The following is a 13,068-nucleotide window of genomic DNA, read 5'->3' on the forward strand; positions in this document are numbered from 1 at the left end:
TTCGGCTGCTCCCGTTAGGGGTCGCCACAGCGGATCATCCATTATGATCCGCATCGTGATTTGGCACATGTTTTACGCCAGATGCCCTTCCTGACGCAACCCTGGTCGCGTCTTACGACACAGGGATATGGTACACCTCTTTTAACCGGGGTATACACCGGCCCAGTATACTGGTACTCATTTCGCCGACCTCGGAAGGATGACAGGCTGAGTCAACCCCCTGGTGTATTAATTCAGTGGCTCAACGGGGCTTGAACTCAGGACCTCTTGGATCCCAAGCCGCTGCCCTAACCACTGCGCCAACACCAGGCTCTTGTTGTGAAGGTAATGTTGAGGTAATATTTATTTTTTTAGATGAGATCCTCTTCTAGGCAGTGTAGTTGTCGTTGTGAAGGTAATTGTAGTGTACGAGGTGCAGTGGAACACGAGAAGCAAGAGTGTTAGCAGCAACTCCGCTGTATTGCGTGTCCTGATGTACATTCCTGCCACCCCAAGCGGGCGAGTCATGATATACGAAAACCCAATCACGTGATACAGCACACTCCTCCCCTTGTAAAATGACAAGTCAAAAGATGAAAGGACAATCATAACATGACCAACCGAAACCAATCAACACTCATAATCCTCCAAGTACCGCGGCCGCATCCTGACCCACCTTGGATGGGCAGTGACGCCAGACGGCCCAGGCTCAGACGCCTCCCGGCTCGGTCGAGGTGACACCCTCGCTGGACTTGCGCCATCCGCAATAACAACCGCCCCCAGCCGACCAGCCTGCCCGACGTCCTCGGGCAGGACTGAATCAGGTGAAGACCCCGTGGGCGTCGGCACATCCAGCCCTGGCGATACAACGTCTGGCCACGGCGACATTACAGGTGGGGGTCCCACATCGTTCGGCCCGGGGGGGGGGGGTGACGCTGAACAGCGATCATGCATTTGGTCCACGTGCCGCTTCCACACCTCCCCACTATCAGTCTGCACCATGCAATTCGCCGGCCCCAGTAGCACGGAGACCACAGCCGGCACCCATTTGGAACCGTGGAACTAATCGCGCACCATTACCCGCTATCGCACATCGAAACCGCGCAGCAGCGTCGGACGCGACACCGCCCCACTCCCCAACCCTCCAGGTCGTAGCAAATCCAGTCTGGACCGCAATGCCCATCCATAGAGACGAATGGCAGGAGAATCACCCGTGACAGGATGAATCGCGTTCCTGCAATGGAGCAAAAAGACATCGACCACTGTCTGCACAGGTGCAACACCCCCCCCCCCCCCACCCCTGCGCAAAGCCCGTTTCAACATCTTAACAAACGACTCAGCCTGCCCATTCGTCTCAGGATGATACGGTGCGGACCTTAGATGTCGAATACCATTTTGACGCATAAACTCATCAAATACACCTGCGATGAACTGCGGACCGTTATCAGAGACCAGGATCTCCGGTAATCCTTTATTAGCAAAGATCGTCCGCAGTTTCTCTACTATAATGTTTGCTGATGTATGCTGCAATACTACAACCTCCGGCCATTTAGAGAATGCATTGATCACAATCAAAAGCATTTTGCCATTAACCGGCCCCGCAAAATCGACATGGACCCTCTGCCAGGCAGTGTCTGGGGTCGGCCATAGTCCCGAGGCTCGACGCGGGTTATCAGCATCTGTTTGACACGTGGCGCAACGCTTAACCAACTGCTCAATGTCTTTGTCCAACCCCGGCCACCACAACAGGCTACGAGCAAGACTCATGGTCTTCACGATGCCAAGGTGACTGACATGCAGTTCTTCCAAACACCGCTGCCTGAACTTCGGCGGAATCACCGCCCTCATTCCCCACATAACGCACCGTTGGACCAACGACAGCTCCGATGCACGCGACGCGAAAGGTTGAAATGCCGGCGTCGAAGGTAGATCGCTCCAATTCCCCGTAGAAATCGCCTGGACAACACCGGAGAGCACTGGATCATGAGCCGATTCCGCCGCGACCTGTCTGGCCGTGATCGGCCCGCTTTGGACCTGGCCCTGCGCGAACACATCGACCTGGTCGGTCAACTCAGACGCAGCTGGACCCTTCGCACATGGCAAGCGTGAGAGCCCGTCGCAGTTAGCATGCTTCTCGGTGCTTCGGAACTGAATATCATAATCGTAAGCAGCAAGAAACAGACACCACCGCTGTATTTGTGCGGCTGCTACCACCGGTACCCCACGTTCCGGTCTTAGGATGAATTGAAGCGGTTTGTGATCCGTCTGCAAAGTGAAATGCCGCCCCAGCAGGTATTGATGAAACCTCCGCACACCCCAGACGAGGCTGAGAGCCTCGCGCTCGATCTGGGCATATTCCCGCTCTGCTGCGGACAGGGTCCGGGATGCAAAACAAACAGGCCGCTCGGAACCATCGTCCATCCTGTGGGAGAGCACTGCCCCGATGCCATATGCAGAGCTGTCGCATGCCAATAAGAGCGGATGCGCAGACTCGTAGTGCACGAGGACCGTATCCTCTGTGAGCAGCCGCTTGACGCGGTCGAATGCCGCCTGGTGTGCAGGCCCCCAGGCCCAGCGCTCGTCCTTCCTGAGCAACCGCGTTTATGGCGCAAGTTGTGAGCTGAGCCCGCGCACGAACCTTTGGTAATACTGGGCCACACCAATGAACGAGCGCAGCTGCATCTTGTCGCGAGGCGGTGGCATCTGCTGAATTTCCTCCACCTTCCGAGGACCTTTCAACAGCCCCTCTGGCGTGATGATGTGCCCGAGGTATTCCAAGCGCTGCTTGAAGAACGCGCACTTGTCCCTGTTCAAGCGCAGGCCGCACGCTTCTCGCTTTGTCAGCACTTGGGCAATGTTCGCAAGGAGCTCATTCACCGTTTTCCCCACAATGAGCACATCGTCCAGGTAGGTCTGAGCAGGCAGGCCAATGCAAACCTGATCCATGGCTTTCTGCCATAAGGCTGGGGCCGAAGCAATCCCAAAACAGAGTCGGGTATATCGATAGAGCCCTTGACACGTGTTGATTGTCAAAAGCTCGCTACTCCCGGGATCCATCGCCAGGTGAAAATATGCATCACGCAGGTCTAGCTTCGTGAAGTATCGACTCCCCGCCAATCATGCATATATTTCATCGATTGACGGCAGTGGATATTGCTCCACGCTGAGCTCCGGGTTAACCGTGGACTTGAAGTCCCCGCACAATCGGATGTCTCCATTCCGTTTCAGCACCGTGACGACCAGGGTGGCCCAATCTGAGTACGACACCCATTCGATCACTCCACAGGCCTCCAGCCTATCCAGTTCACCCTTGACCTTGTCCCGCAGGGCATACGGCACCAGTCGTGGTTTACAAAAACGAGGAACCACCCCTTCCTTCAGGAAGAGCTTTGCCTGCACGCCCTTGAGTTTCCCAAGGTCATTGCAAAACAAACCTTGATGTCTTTGAAGAATCTTCTCCAACTGATCCTCCCATCGGCTCGGCACGGGTTGCACAAGGTGAACTGCGGCCCAGTCTAGCCTGATGCGGGACAGCCAGTCTCGGCCGAGGAGAGACGGTCCCCTCCCCCGCACTATGTACAACGGAAGCGTGGCGACCTGGCCTTGGTATCGCACAGACACGTCTGCCATCCCGACTGGCGTTATCTTCTTGCCGGTGTACGTGAACAGCGTGAGGTTTGACCTGATAAGCTTCAGGCCGTTAAGTCTACGCGCGGTCTGTTCGCCTATGATTGACACAGCCGCTCCCGTAGCAACCTGAAACGTGATCGGCGTTTTGTTCACTTCGATTTCCACCGCCATCGGGCGCGGCGCCGCCGGGCCAATTGAAAACAGGCTCAACAACGGCCGCCGGTTCCGCCCCAGGTCGCCTCGCACATCGCCGTCCATGACCTTAATGGTGGCCGGCGCCCCAAGGCACACACGCTTCAGATGACCCACCTTGTGACAATTTAAACACACGGTGCCTTTATACAGGCACGCACGGTGCAGGTGTCGACCTCCGCATCCCAAACACCTCCGCGGGGTCACCTCGCCGCACGTGCGGTCGCGCGGCGACGTCCGACCCGCACTGAAGGTCGTGCGTGCGTCCTGGGGCGCTCGCGACCCCGCGTGGCCGGTGATGGTCCGAACATCCCCGCGAGTCTGCTCGACCGCTGAAGCCGTGCTGACCGCAGAGTCGAATGTAATGGCTTCACCCTTCAGCCGTAGAACCACCGAAACCATCTTCGCATCTTGTAAACCCGCAATAAAACGATCTCTGAGCCGAGCTGGATGCTCCTCCGCCGTGAACTTGCATGCCACGGAAGAATGCTTCACTCGCGCCACAAAATCAGCACCGCGCTCCTCTGCCCCTCTCGAGAGGCGATCGAACTGGTATCGAGCGAACTCTAATGACTTCTCCGGCGCCATGTGTGCTTTCATCTTCTGCACAATGTCCCGAAACGACAGCCCGTCATCACGGGGCTTGTCCGGCGCCACCAAATCACCCAGTAGTCGATAATGCTCCATCGAAAGCGAGGCGAGCAAGATCGACTTCTGTTTGCTCTCGTCCACCACATCATTCGCGTGGAAATAGCATCCCAATTGCTCCGCAAGCAATTCGATGTTGTCCCCGACGAAAACGGGCACATGTCCGTTTTCAACCATCCTCGTCAGCCCACTGTAGTGTACGAGGTGTAGTGGAACACGAGAAGCAAGAGTGTTCGCAACTCCGCTTTATTGCGCGTCCTGATGTACATTCCTGCCACCCCTTGCAGGTGAGTCATGATATACGAAAACCGAATCACATGATACAGCACTGTGATGTTGAGGATTTTTTTTTCAGATGAGATCTTGTTCTTGGCGGTGTAGTTGTCGTTGTGAAGGTAATGTTGAGGTAATATTAATTTTTTTAGATGAGATCCTGTTCTTGGCGGTGAAGTTGTTGTTAAGGTAATGTTGAGGTAATATTTATTTTTTTCGATGAGATCCTGTTCAAGGCAGTGGAGTCGTTGTGAAGGTAATGTTGAGGATTTTTTTTTCAGATGAGATCCTGTTCTCGGCGGTGCAGTTGTTGTTGTGAAGGTAATGTTGAGGTAATATTTATTTTTGCAGATGAGATCCTGTTCTTGGCAGTGTAGTTGTTGTTGTGAAGGTAATGTAAAGGTAATATTTATTTTTTCATCGCAAAAAGACTGTTTAATCTCTCTTATAATACCAAGCTTGCACACTTTTTAACTCGGCTCGCCGTCACACGATCCCTATGAAATTGCTGTGGCACTTAGCGGACAATATTTGGGAAGTCTTGGCATTCCATAGCACCACTTGCATTTTGCACAATGCGTATTTTTGTTATTCCCCGTGTACGGTCTGTCGTCTGCTACCAGCTATGTTGTACTGTTATCCCGTGCATGTGCACGGGTATCGCTAGTTTGATATATTTAAGAAGCGAATGTAAGAAGAATTCTACGTTCGCTTCGAGTCTTTGCCTATTCCATATTCGTTGAATGACTTCTCCAAAGAACATTGGTCACTCCTGTAAAACTTTTTTTAAAAAGAGGTAATGACCAAAAGTACAAAGGTCATTTGAAGTGGTTAACCTTTTATTGACATACCCGGTATATGTTGAGAATTTTATGCAGTTGAGCATACTGCCTTGTCCCCAAAATATTTGCCTATGGCCTGGGTTCCCAACCTCGGGCTAACGACCCCAACTGGGATCGTGAAGCACTTTTCGTGGGGTCGTGGACTCGTCTGAAAACTTTTTTTAAAATGCTATGTTTTTATCGAACGTAGTAGCGAAGGTAGTGAGGTTCATAATTAATGCGTGCGCATGAGAGAATAGGAAACAACAACAACAACAACAACAACAACAACACAATACCCTGGCAATTTGGAATCTGTGTGGTTGGCTATGACCCTTTTGCTTCCGTTTTTTTTTTTTGCTTCCGGTTTTTTTTTTTGCTTCCGGTTTTTTTTTTTGCTTTCGGTTTTTGTCATGGGGAATGATGCACGCCCGGAGATAAAGGCATTGTCGGAGACATGAAAGACCCAAATATCAGACATGGTGTATATTTCCTCCACTGATTTTAATAAAGATTTCTCCCGCATCATCAAAAAATAATTTTTAATCGTGATTTACATCATTTGATCGCTGATCCCAAATCCAGGCCGAAGTAACCGGAAATTGCGTATACAGTTGTGAACAAGTTATAGGTAAAGTCAGAAGCGAATGTAAGAAGAATTCTACGTTCGCTTCTCGGCTTTGCCTATTCCATATTATGAAAAGTATGTAAATCTGTGATCTATACACAGCGCTTGCCACATTCTTGACATTGCCAAGAATTATTTTCTCATTACAACATTTTGTTCTTGAAATAGAAACTAAAGTGGGTTTTCCCGCTCTAATTCGGGTGATCAGTGGATGATATTTCCTCGTCAGCCAGCTAGCGCATGCGCGTTGCAGTATGTTCGCAATTTTAAATGAGCATGCCCAGTTCTACCCGTAACCGCGCATTGCTCTGTTAAAACCATATGGTGAACCCGTAGTTGGTTCACGGTTCGGTTCAATTCGGCCACTTGGAGCGAAACCGTGCACATTTACCCCCTACCCATCCGCACCCCTGAAACCATGCTTGGATTTTTGACTGCGATGGACAGACTCAAAGTTTGTGAGAGTGGAGGGAGAGTTCCCGCGCACGTGCGCATGAATGGCTTTGACCATGTGAAGCTGACAATGACATGAAAGGAGTCATGTTTGCCCAGCGACATGGAGCACTGAAAGTTGTAAGATCTAAAGTACTCGTTGTCAGATCAAAAGTTGCTTTGAAGTAAGGGTGCAAACAGGGTCCAGCAGGCATAGAAATAGTTGGCCAAATATCAAGTTCTTCACATCATCTTTACAACGCTACAACTGCTACAACTACATCATCTCTACTTCTGCTGACCATTGGAATACCAGCGTGCGAAGTGTGTTTGAATTTTCTGGATTATTACTGGATACCACTCAGTGCCTCTATTATTCATTTTACGTCGTTTCTTATTGAAGAAGAGCTTTCTTGAACATTTCGTTTCTATACTACACCCAAAGTTGAAAGTTGTTACTTTTTGTGAAGGAATATGGCTGGCGCGTCGCGCGAACGACCTTACAATGACAAATTCATTGAGCTCGGTTTCTATTATGTGACAGAGCGTGGAGTCCAGAAACCTCAGTGCGTCATTTGTTTTGAAGTACTTTCAAGTGAATCCATGAAACACAACAAGTTACAACGGCATCTGTCATCAAAACATGCAGCATACAAAGATAGAGATCGCTCATTTTTCGAACGGAAGTTAACCGCCCTTAGGAATTCCCGCTTGGATAAAGAAGGTAAATGTCATCAGACCAATGCACGTGCTGTGGAAGCGTCCTATCGTGTTTCGTTGCTCATTGCAAAAGCTAAAAAGCCACACACTATCGGCGAGGAACTGATAATGCCATGTGCCAAGAAAATGGTTTCTCTCATGATCGGAGAAGACATGGTTAGTAAACTCGCGATCATACCTCTCTCGAATAACACTGTTCATCGTAGAATTTGTGACATGAGTGAGGACATTACCGCACAGAATGTTACGGATATCAAGCAGTCACTTTGGCATGCCATACAGCTGGATGAATCAATGGACATTGCATCATGCGCACAATTGATGGTTTGGGTCAGATTCATCAAAGATTGTGATTTTGTGGACGAGCCTTTGATGTGTAAGTCGTTGGAAACGGCAACTAAAGGAGTTGACATTTTTACAAAAATCGAAACCTTTTACAATCAAGAAGGTCTGGACTTCAATAAATTGATTGGATCGACAACAGATGGAGCTCCTGCAATGCTTGGCAGGCATTCTGGCTTTAAAGTTAAATTACAGCGAGTGGCTCCTCATGCATTTATGATACATTGCATGATCCATCGGGAGGCGTTGGCTGCTCGCACAATGCCCTGAAAGTCTCATGAACGTATTGTCGCAGGTGATCAAAATCGTGAATCACATCAAATCCAGCACATTAAACACGAGGTTATTCAGATTATTCTGTCATGAAATGGACGCCGATCACATGAACTTACTGTTCCACACTCAAGTACGATGGCTTTCACGAGGAAACGTTGTTCTGCATGTTTATGAGTTACGTGAAGAGTTAAAAGAGTTTTTACGTACACAAAACAAAAATGAATGGGTGGAAATGCTGGAGTCCAGTAACTGGCTTGCTAAATTGTGCTATTTGGGTGACATTTTTGAACGTATCGATGTGCTCAATCGTACGCGTCAAGGCAGAGACACGAATCTGATGTTCTTCCATGACAAAATAAAAGGGTTTCTTTCCACACTAGCATTGTTGAAAGATAAAGTGAGTCGAAACCGTTTCGTATTATTTCCGTGGCTCTCTGCCCACCTGGAAGTTAAAGAATCTGAAGACATCCAAGTCAAACATGTTTCTGGCGAAATCAATGAACACCTTCAGTCACTGATTGATCAGTTCAAACACTACTTTCCCGAGCTCGACATCCAGTCATTCACTGTGACCCGAGACCCATTCAGTGCACCATTAAACGCCATCGCCGATGATGATATCGCCCAAGAGGAACTTGTGAGACTGAAGCAGGATTCTGGAGCGAAATCATTGTACAAGTCCGTGTCTTTGTCCAGTTACTAGTGCAAAATGCTTGAATCCTATCTACGTCTATCCGAAAAGGCAATACGGCTCCTCAAGCCGTACCCTTCATCATACTGATGTGAACAGTCATTTTCTACAATGGTTGTGATGAAAACGAAGTTCCGCAATCGTCTTGAAATCTAGAAAGACATGATCGTCGCATTGAGTGGCATTGAGCCGCGCATTGCAAAACTCGTGGCTGAGAAACAGGCCCAGCCATCGGATCGATCATGATTGTATCAATAATTTGTTGTCAAAAATATAAGTGGGCAACAAACGCGAACGATAATGATGTTTCATAGTGAACACATGTGACTTTGTTCTTCGAGGGGTCGCGCTCTGATGCTGAGATCTGGAATGGGGTCGCCACCAAAAAAAGGTTGGGAACCCAGGGTCTATCCAGATCGGTGGTATGCTTTCTGTCATCATGGCGGCATTTTCCCACCTATACTTGTGCCAACAGCCGTCAGATCTCTTCAAAGAACATTTATGACAGATTACAAAGGGATAAAACATGAAAAGTGTGAGAAGAAGGGAAAGTTATTTAAGTGACCCACACACACACACATGCAGGGAGGGAAAACAACAGCTTTCCACACACATAACGACACACGCAGTATAATCTGGATAATATGCAGATGCGCCTATTTTTAGATTTAGTGGATCACATATGCGCTTATTTTCCATATGTACTTGTATTCAAAAAACCTGACATATGCTTATAATGATACATGTTCTTCAGAATGGCTGCTTTGATGTCAGTTTTTACATCATAGCAATTTTAATCATCCGTACCTTGGAAACAAATACTGAATACACTTTCAGTCCTCCAAGGACTTTCAGTCCTCAAGCACGTATCTGTTTAAACTCCGCGACAAGTTCGTTTTCCATGTCCGGGTAATAGGCCCGTCTTCTGCTCCCTATGTTCTTCAAACCTTTCTCACTCTGAACAAATAATTTCCTAATTCTTCAGCATTCACATCAAAGTCCTCATGTTAAATCCAAATTTCTTACACGTCTGTTACTGGTTCTTACAAGAGTTGTAAAATGCGATAATCTCGATCTTCTTTTCACGGGTGTATGATCAACGCTTCACCGTCCAATTTGATCGTGATGAAAAACGTTGTTTTACGACTCCATCATAGAGGGTCGTAAAAACACTCTTTTACGACCCTTGATTAACAACGTTGTTATTTTGAATGTTCAACTCTTGTAACAGTACCAGATGTGAAAGAAATTCAGACTTAAAGTTTATGTGCCAATAAAACACGAAACACTGTAGTATTTGAGTTGATAATTTCAGTTTTCAAAGCCTTATGATGACATTTTTATACGTGCTTATTTTTAATGGATAAATCAAATAGGGAGGCCCATGTGCGCTTATTTTCAGATACGCTTATTTTCACGCATATGCTTATTATCCAGATTCTACTGTATCTTGATATCACAACTGAGTTACCTCTGGCTTATTCTAAACAAGCATTAAAGGAAAGAACTATCGCTCTACTATGCAAAATTACCCCTTAGAAGGCTTTCCCGCAACAATATATTTATAATGTAAAGGACACGCAGTTGAAGATTGTGGATGTCGATCCTTGAATACAAATGTTAGAGGTGGGTCTTATTTGCTTTTGTCCCAAGCACTGAAGCAAGTATGTGTTGAAGCCCAGACTGAGTAATTAGTTTAATCATTACTCATGAATGCGTGGATGTTCTGATTAATTATGAAATATAACAGCTCGGTAGGTCATATTTTAATGGCTCTCTTTTTATCTTACTGTATTTGAGAAGCGTCTTTTTATTTGTTTGTTCGACTTCTATGCTCTGCTGAACTGCTGGATGATGGAATGAGTTGAAAACTGGTGCTTGGACTCATGATGTGCATGGGAAGGTTTTCGGTCCCTCCTTCCCCCAAAAAAGAAGAATAGTCCCAGGGGTTCAGAGTGGGGAGAGGACCCCAATCTCTCAATGTAAATGTGTATTGTGTAGTGCCACTTGGTGAGAGTGGCGAGTGGGTATTACCGTACAAGTCACAAAAAAATATGCCAATTCTGGGGAAATTTACCCTCCACATGGATGGGGGAATTAACTCGTCTATAAGGATGGGCTCTTCACGAGGAGTGTAAATTTAATTTCCAAGAATAACATTTTCTTCCTAAAGAATATTTCCGAACCAGCATGCAGGAGAATAACATTCCAAAGCACTAACGTAGGAATTTTAAGACCGGTGGACAAATCACCAGTGTTTCTGTTGCAGCTTTACGATTGAAATAGCATCTCCCAAAGAGACAGGAATTATCTCATTCGTAAGTTATTAGCTAATTGGTTTAATTTTGCCAAATACCTATTTTTCTGATTAGAAAGGAATTTGTGTTCGGTTGGCATTCTCACACACAGGATTCCTATATAGTTGGGAAGATTTCAGTATAATTGTGCAAATTGTGGAAAAAGCATCAAACTTGGTACACATGTAGTACTCCCCAAACTGATCATTTTAAGATAAGGAACCACTGCACCAGCACCCCCTGGTGGCCAGCAGCGCCACCTAATGGTTGCGGGTCAAGGCAACCTGGCTCACATATGATATTCTTTAAATGTTTGTAACTTCATCACAAGACACGATTTTTACATTTGGATTTCACTGTTTTGATACTTAGACATCCTTTAATACAACTGCATGATGTAGTTATTTAAATTCTGCCAAATATACGTGAAAAGCCACATTTGTTTAATAAAATTAAAAATATATGTTGAAGAAATAAAACTATTGCGGCCATAAAAAAATATTAGCAGGGACCCATGGAAATCCCATGGCATGTAAAATGACATCAAGTCCTCAACTTCATTCCTCCCCTCCTCCACAAACCTCCCTCATTAACCCAAAGTCCTCAACCTCTGCCTCCCAAGTCCTCACACCCCCTCTCAACCCTAAGGTGTCAATCCACTCTCCACTCCAAGCCTTCAAAGGCCCTCCTCACCCATCACCGAAGCCTGTCCAACTCGCAATCCCACGAGATATGCAGAAAAGATACCTGATGATGAAGAGGTCCTGGCCCATCATGGTCGCCTGCCAAACTCACAATCCCATGAGATATGCGGAAAAGATACGTGACAATAAACGACCCAAAACCAATTATATTCCTGATGCATACATATACACGTCATTAAAAGTAAATAATGACCTCAGACAAATTTCTAATGAGATGGGTTTAAGCCCTGCTTGAGAGAATGCCACATAGGTAATTAGGTGGTGTATAAGGTAACAGACCACTGACTCAATCATTGAGGCCGATCTTTACAAAGGCCGTGACACCTGTCAGCTCAAAATCCTTTCAACTGTCACTTTAGTCGTTTTAAAATTCAGGAAAAAACTAATAGGGATGGCATGACAGCTCCGAGAAGTCTTTGGCTTCACATCGCAGTAAGGCCAAAGTCACATTTGCCACGGCGGCCGTGGGGTCGACAAAATCTACGGCCACTAGCAATTATACGGCGGCCGCAGTATTTCCACAGTCACACAATGTAGCAGTCACATATGTTTTTATTTTTCGGGGAGCCGCACGGCATATTTATAAATTGTGGAGACCGAAAACGTGGGGGTGCCGTACGGTCTTTGATTTGATGTCGCACGGTGACCTTAGGGCGTCCCTGCGGCGGCCATAGAATTTTCAAGGCAGACGCAAGGTGACCGCAACGCAATCGCAGGGGGACCACAGGGGGGCCCTAAGGCGAGCGTGCGGCCAGACGGACGGTAACGAGTGGGTTCTTTTTATTTTATTTTTTACCAGTTCTTTTGTTTCGGCTTGTCGAATTGCTACGGCGAACGTAGAAATGAAAAAAGTTATAACTCCACGTTATAATTCCACGGTGACCATACGGCCTGTAAAATATAGCCAAATGGCGTAGGGCCACCCTGAGGCCGCCTCAGAAACTCTGCGGCCGCCGCACGTTTCTGTCAATTCAGAGGGCGTACGGCCACCGTATCCTCGCCGTAGAGCAAATGTGACATAGGCGTAAGCACCAACATGGCGGCCGCAACATATTTCATGGAATAAGAAATCCGTGTGTGGAGTCAGGCGAACTGTCCAACCAATGTGTGGAACAGAATGCTACAGACACAGACAGACAGACAGACAGACAGACAACACACATAAGGACGAACAAGCATGTTATTATTAAGATTGAGTACATATACCCCAGCTTTTGCATAATTATACAAGCAGCTATGACACAATGGCACAATGACAATGTAACATGACAGTGGCGGAGCAAAACTATCATGATATCAATACGATACACAGCAATGTTTTAACATTGTACCCATGGCATGATCGAAAATTTAGTCTCTTGCACATTCATCACCACATGTGCAGAGATCGGTACATCTGAGCGCTGCCTTGACACATTTACAGTTTTTCTGCCAT

At 47.1% G+C, this 13,068-nt stretch overlaps 2 protein-coding genes across 2 annotated transcripts; both read left to right on the forward strand.

The window, feature by feature from the left end:
- The first annotated feature begins 7,077 nt into the window (after positions 1–7,077).
- On the forward strand, positions 7,078–7,935 carry LOC147021594 (zinc finger BED domain-containing protein 5-like). Its single transcript, XM_085890450.1, has one exon. The coding sequence runs from the start codon at positions 7,078–7,080 to the stop codon at positions 7,933–7,935; it is 858 nt and encodes a 285-aa protein (XP_085746576.1).
- Positions 7,936–8,032: 97 nt separating this feature from the next.
- Positions 8,033–8,644, forward strand: LOC147021595 (protein FAM200A-like). The gene has a single exon (XM_085890451.1). It carries the CDS (start codon positions 8,033–8,035, stop codon positions 8,642–8,644), a length of 612 nt encoding a protein of 203 aa, XP_085746577.1.
- Positions 8,645–13,068: the final 4,424 nt, after the last annotated feature.

Source organism: Eptatretus burgeri, chromosome 8 (assembly GCF_056783735.1).
Source record: "Eptatretus burgeri isolate ZD-2024b chromosome 8, Ebu_testis_v1, whole genome shotgun sequence".
Classification (NCBI taxonomy): Eukaryota; Metazoa; Chordata; class Myxini; order Myxiniformes; family Myxinidae; genus Eptatretus; species Eptatretus burgeri.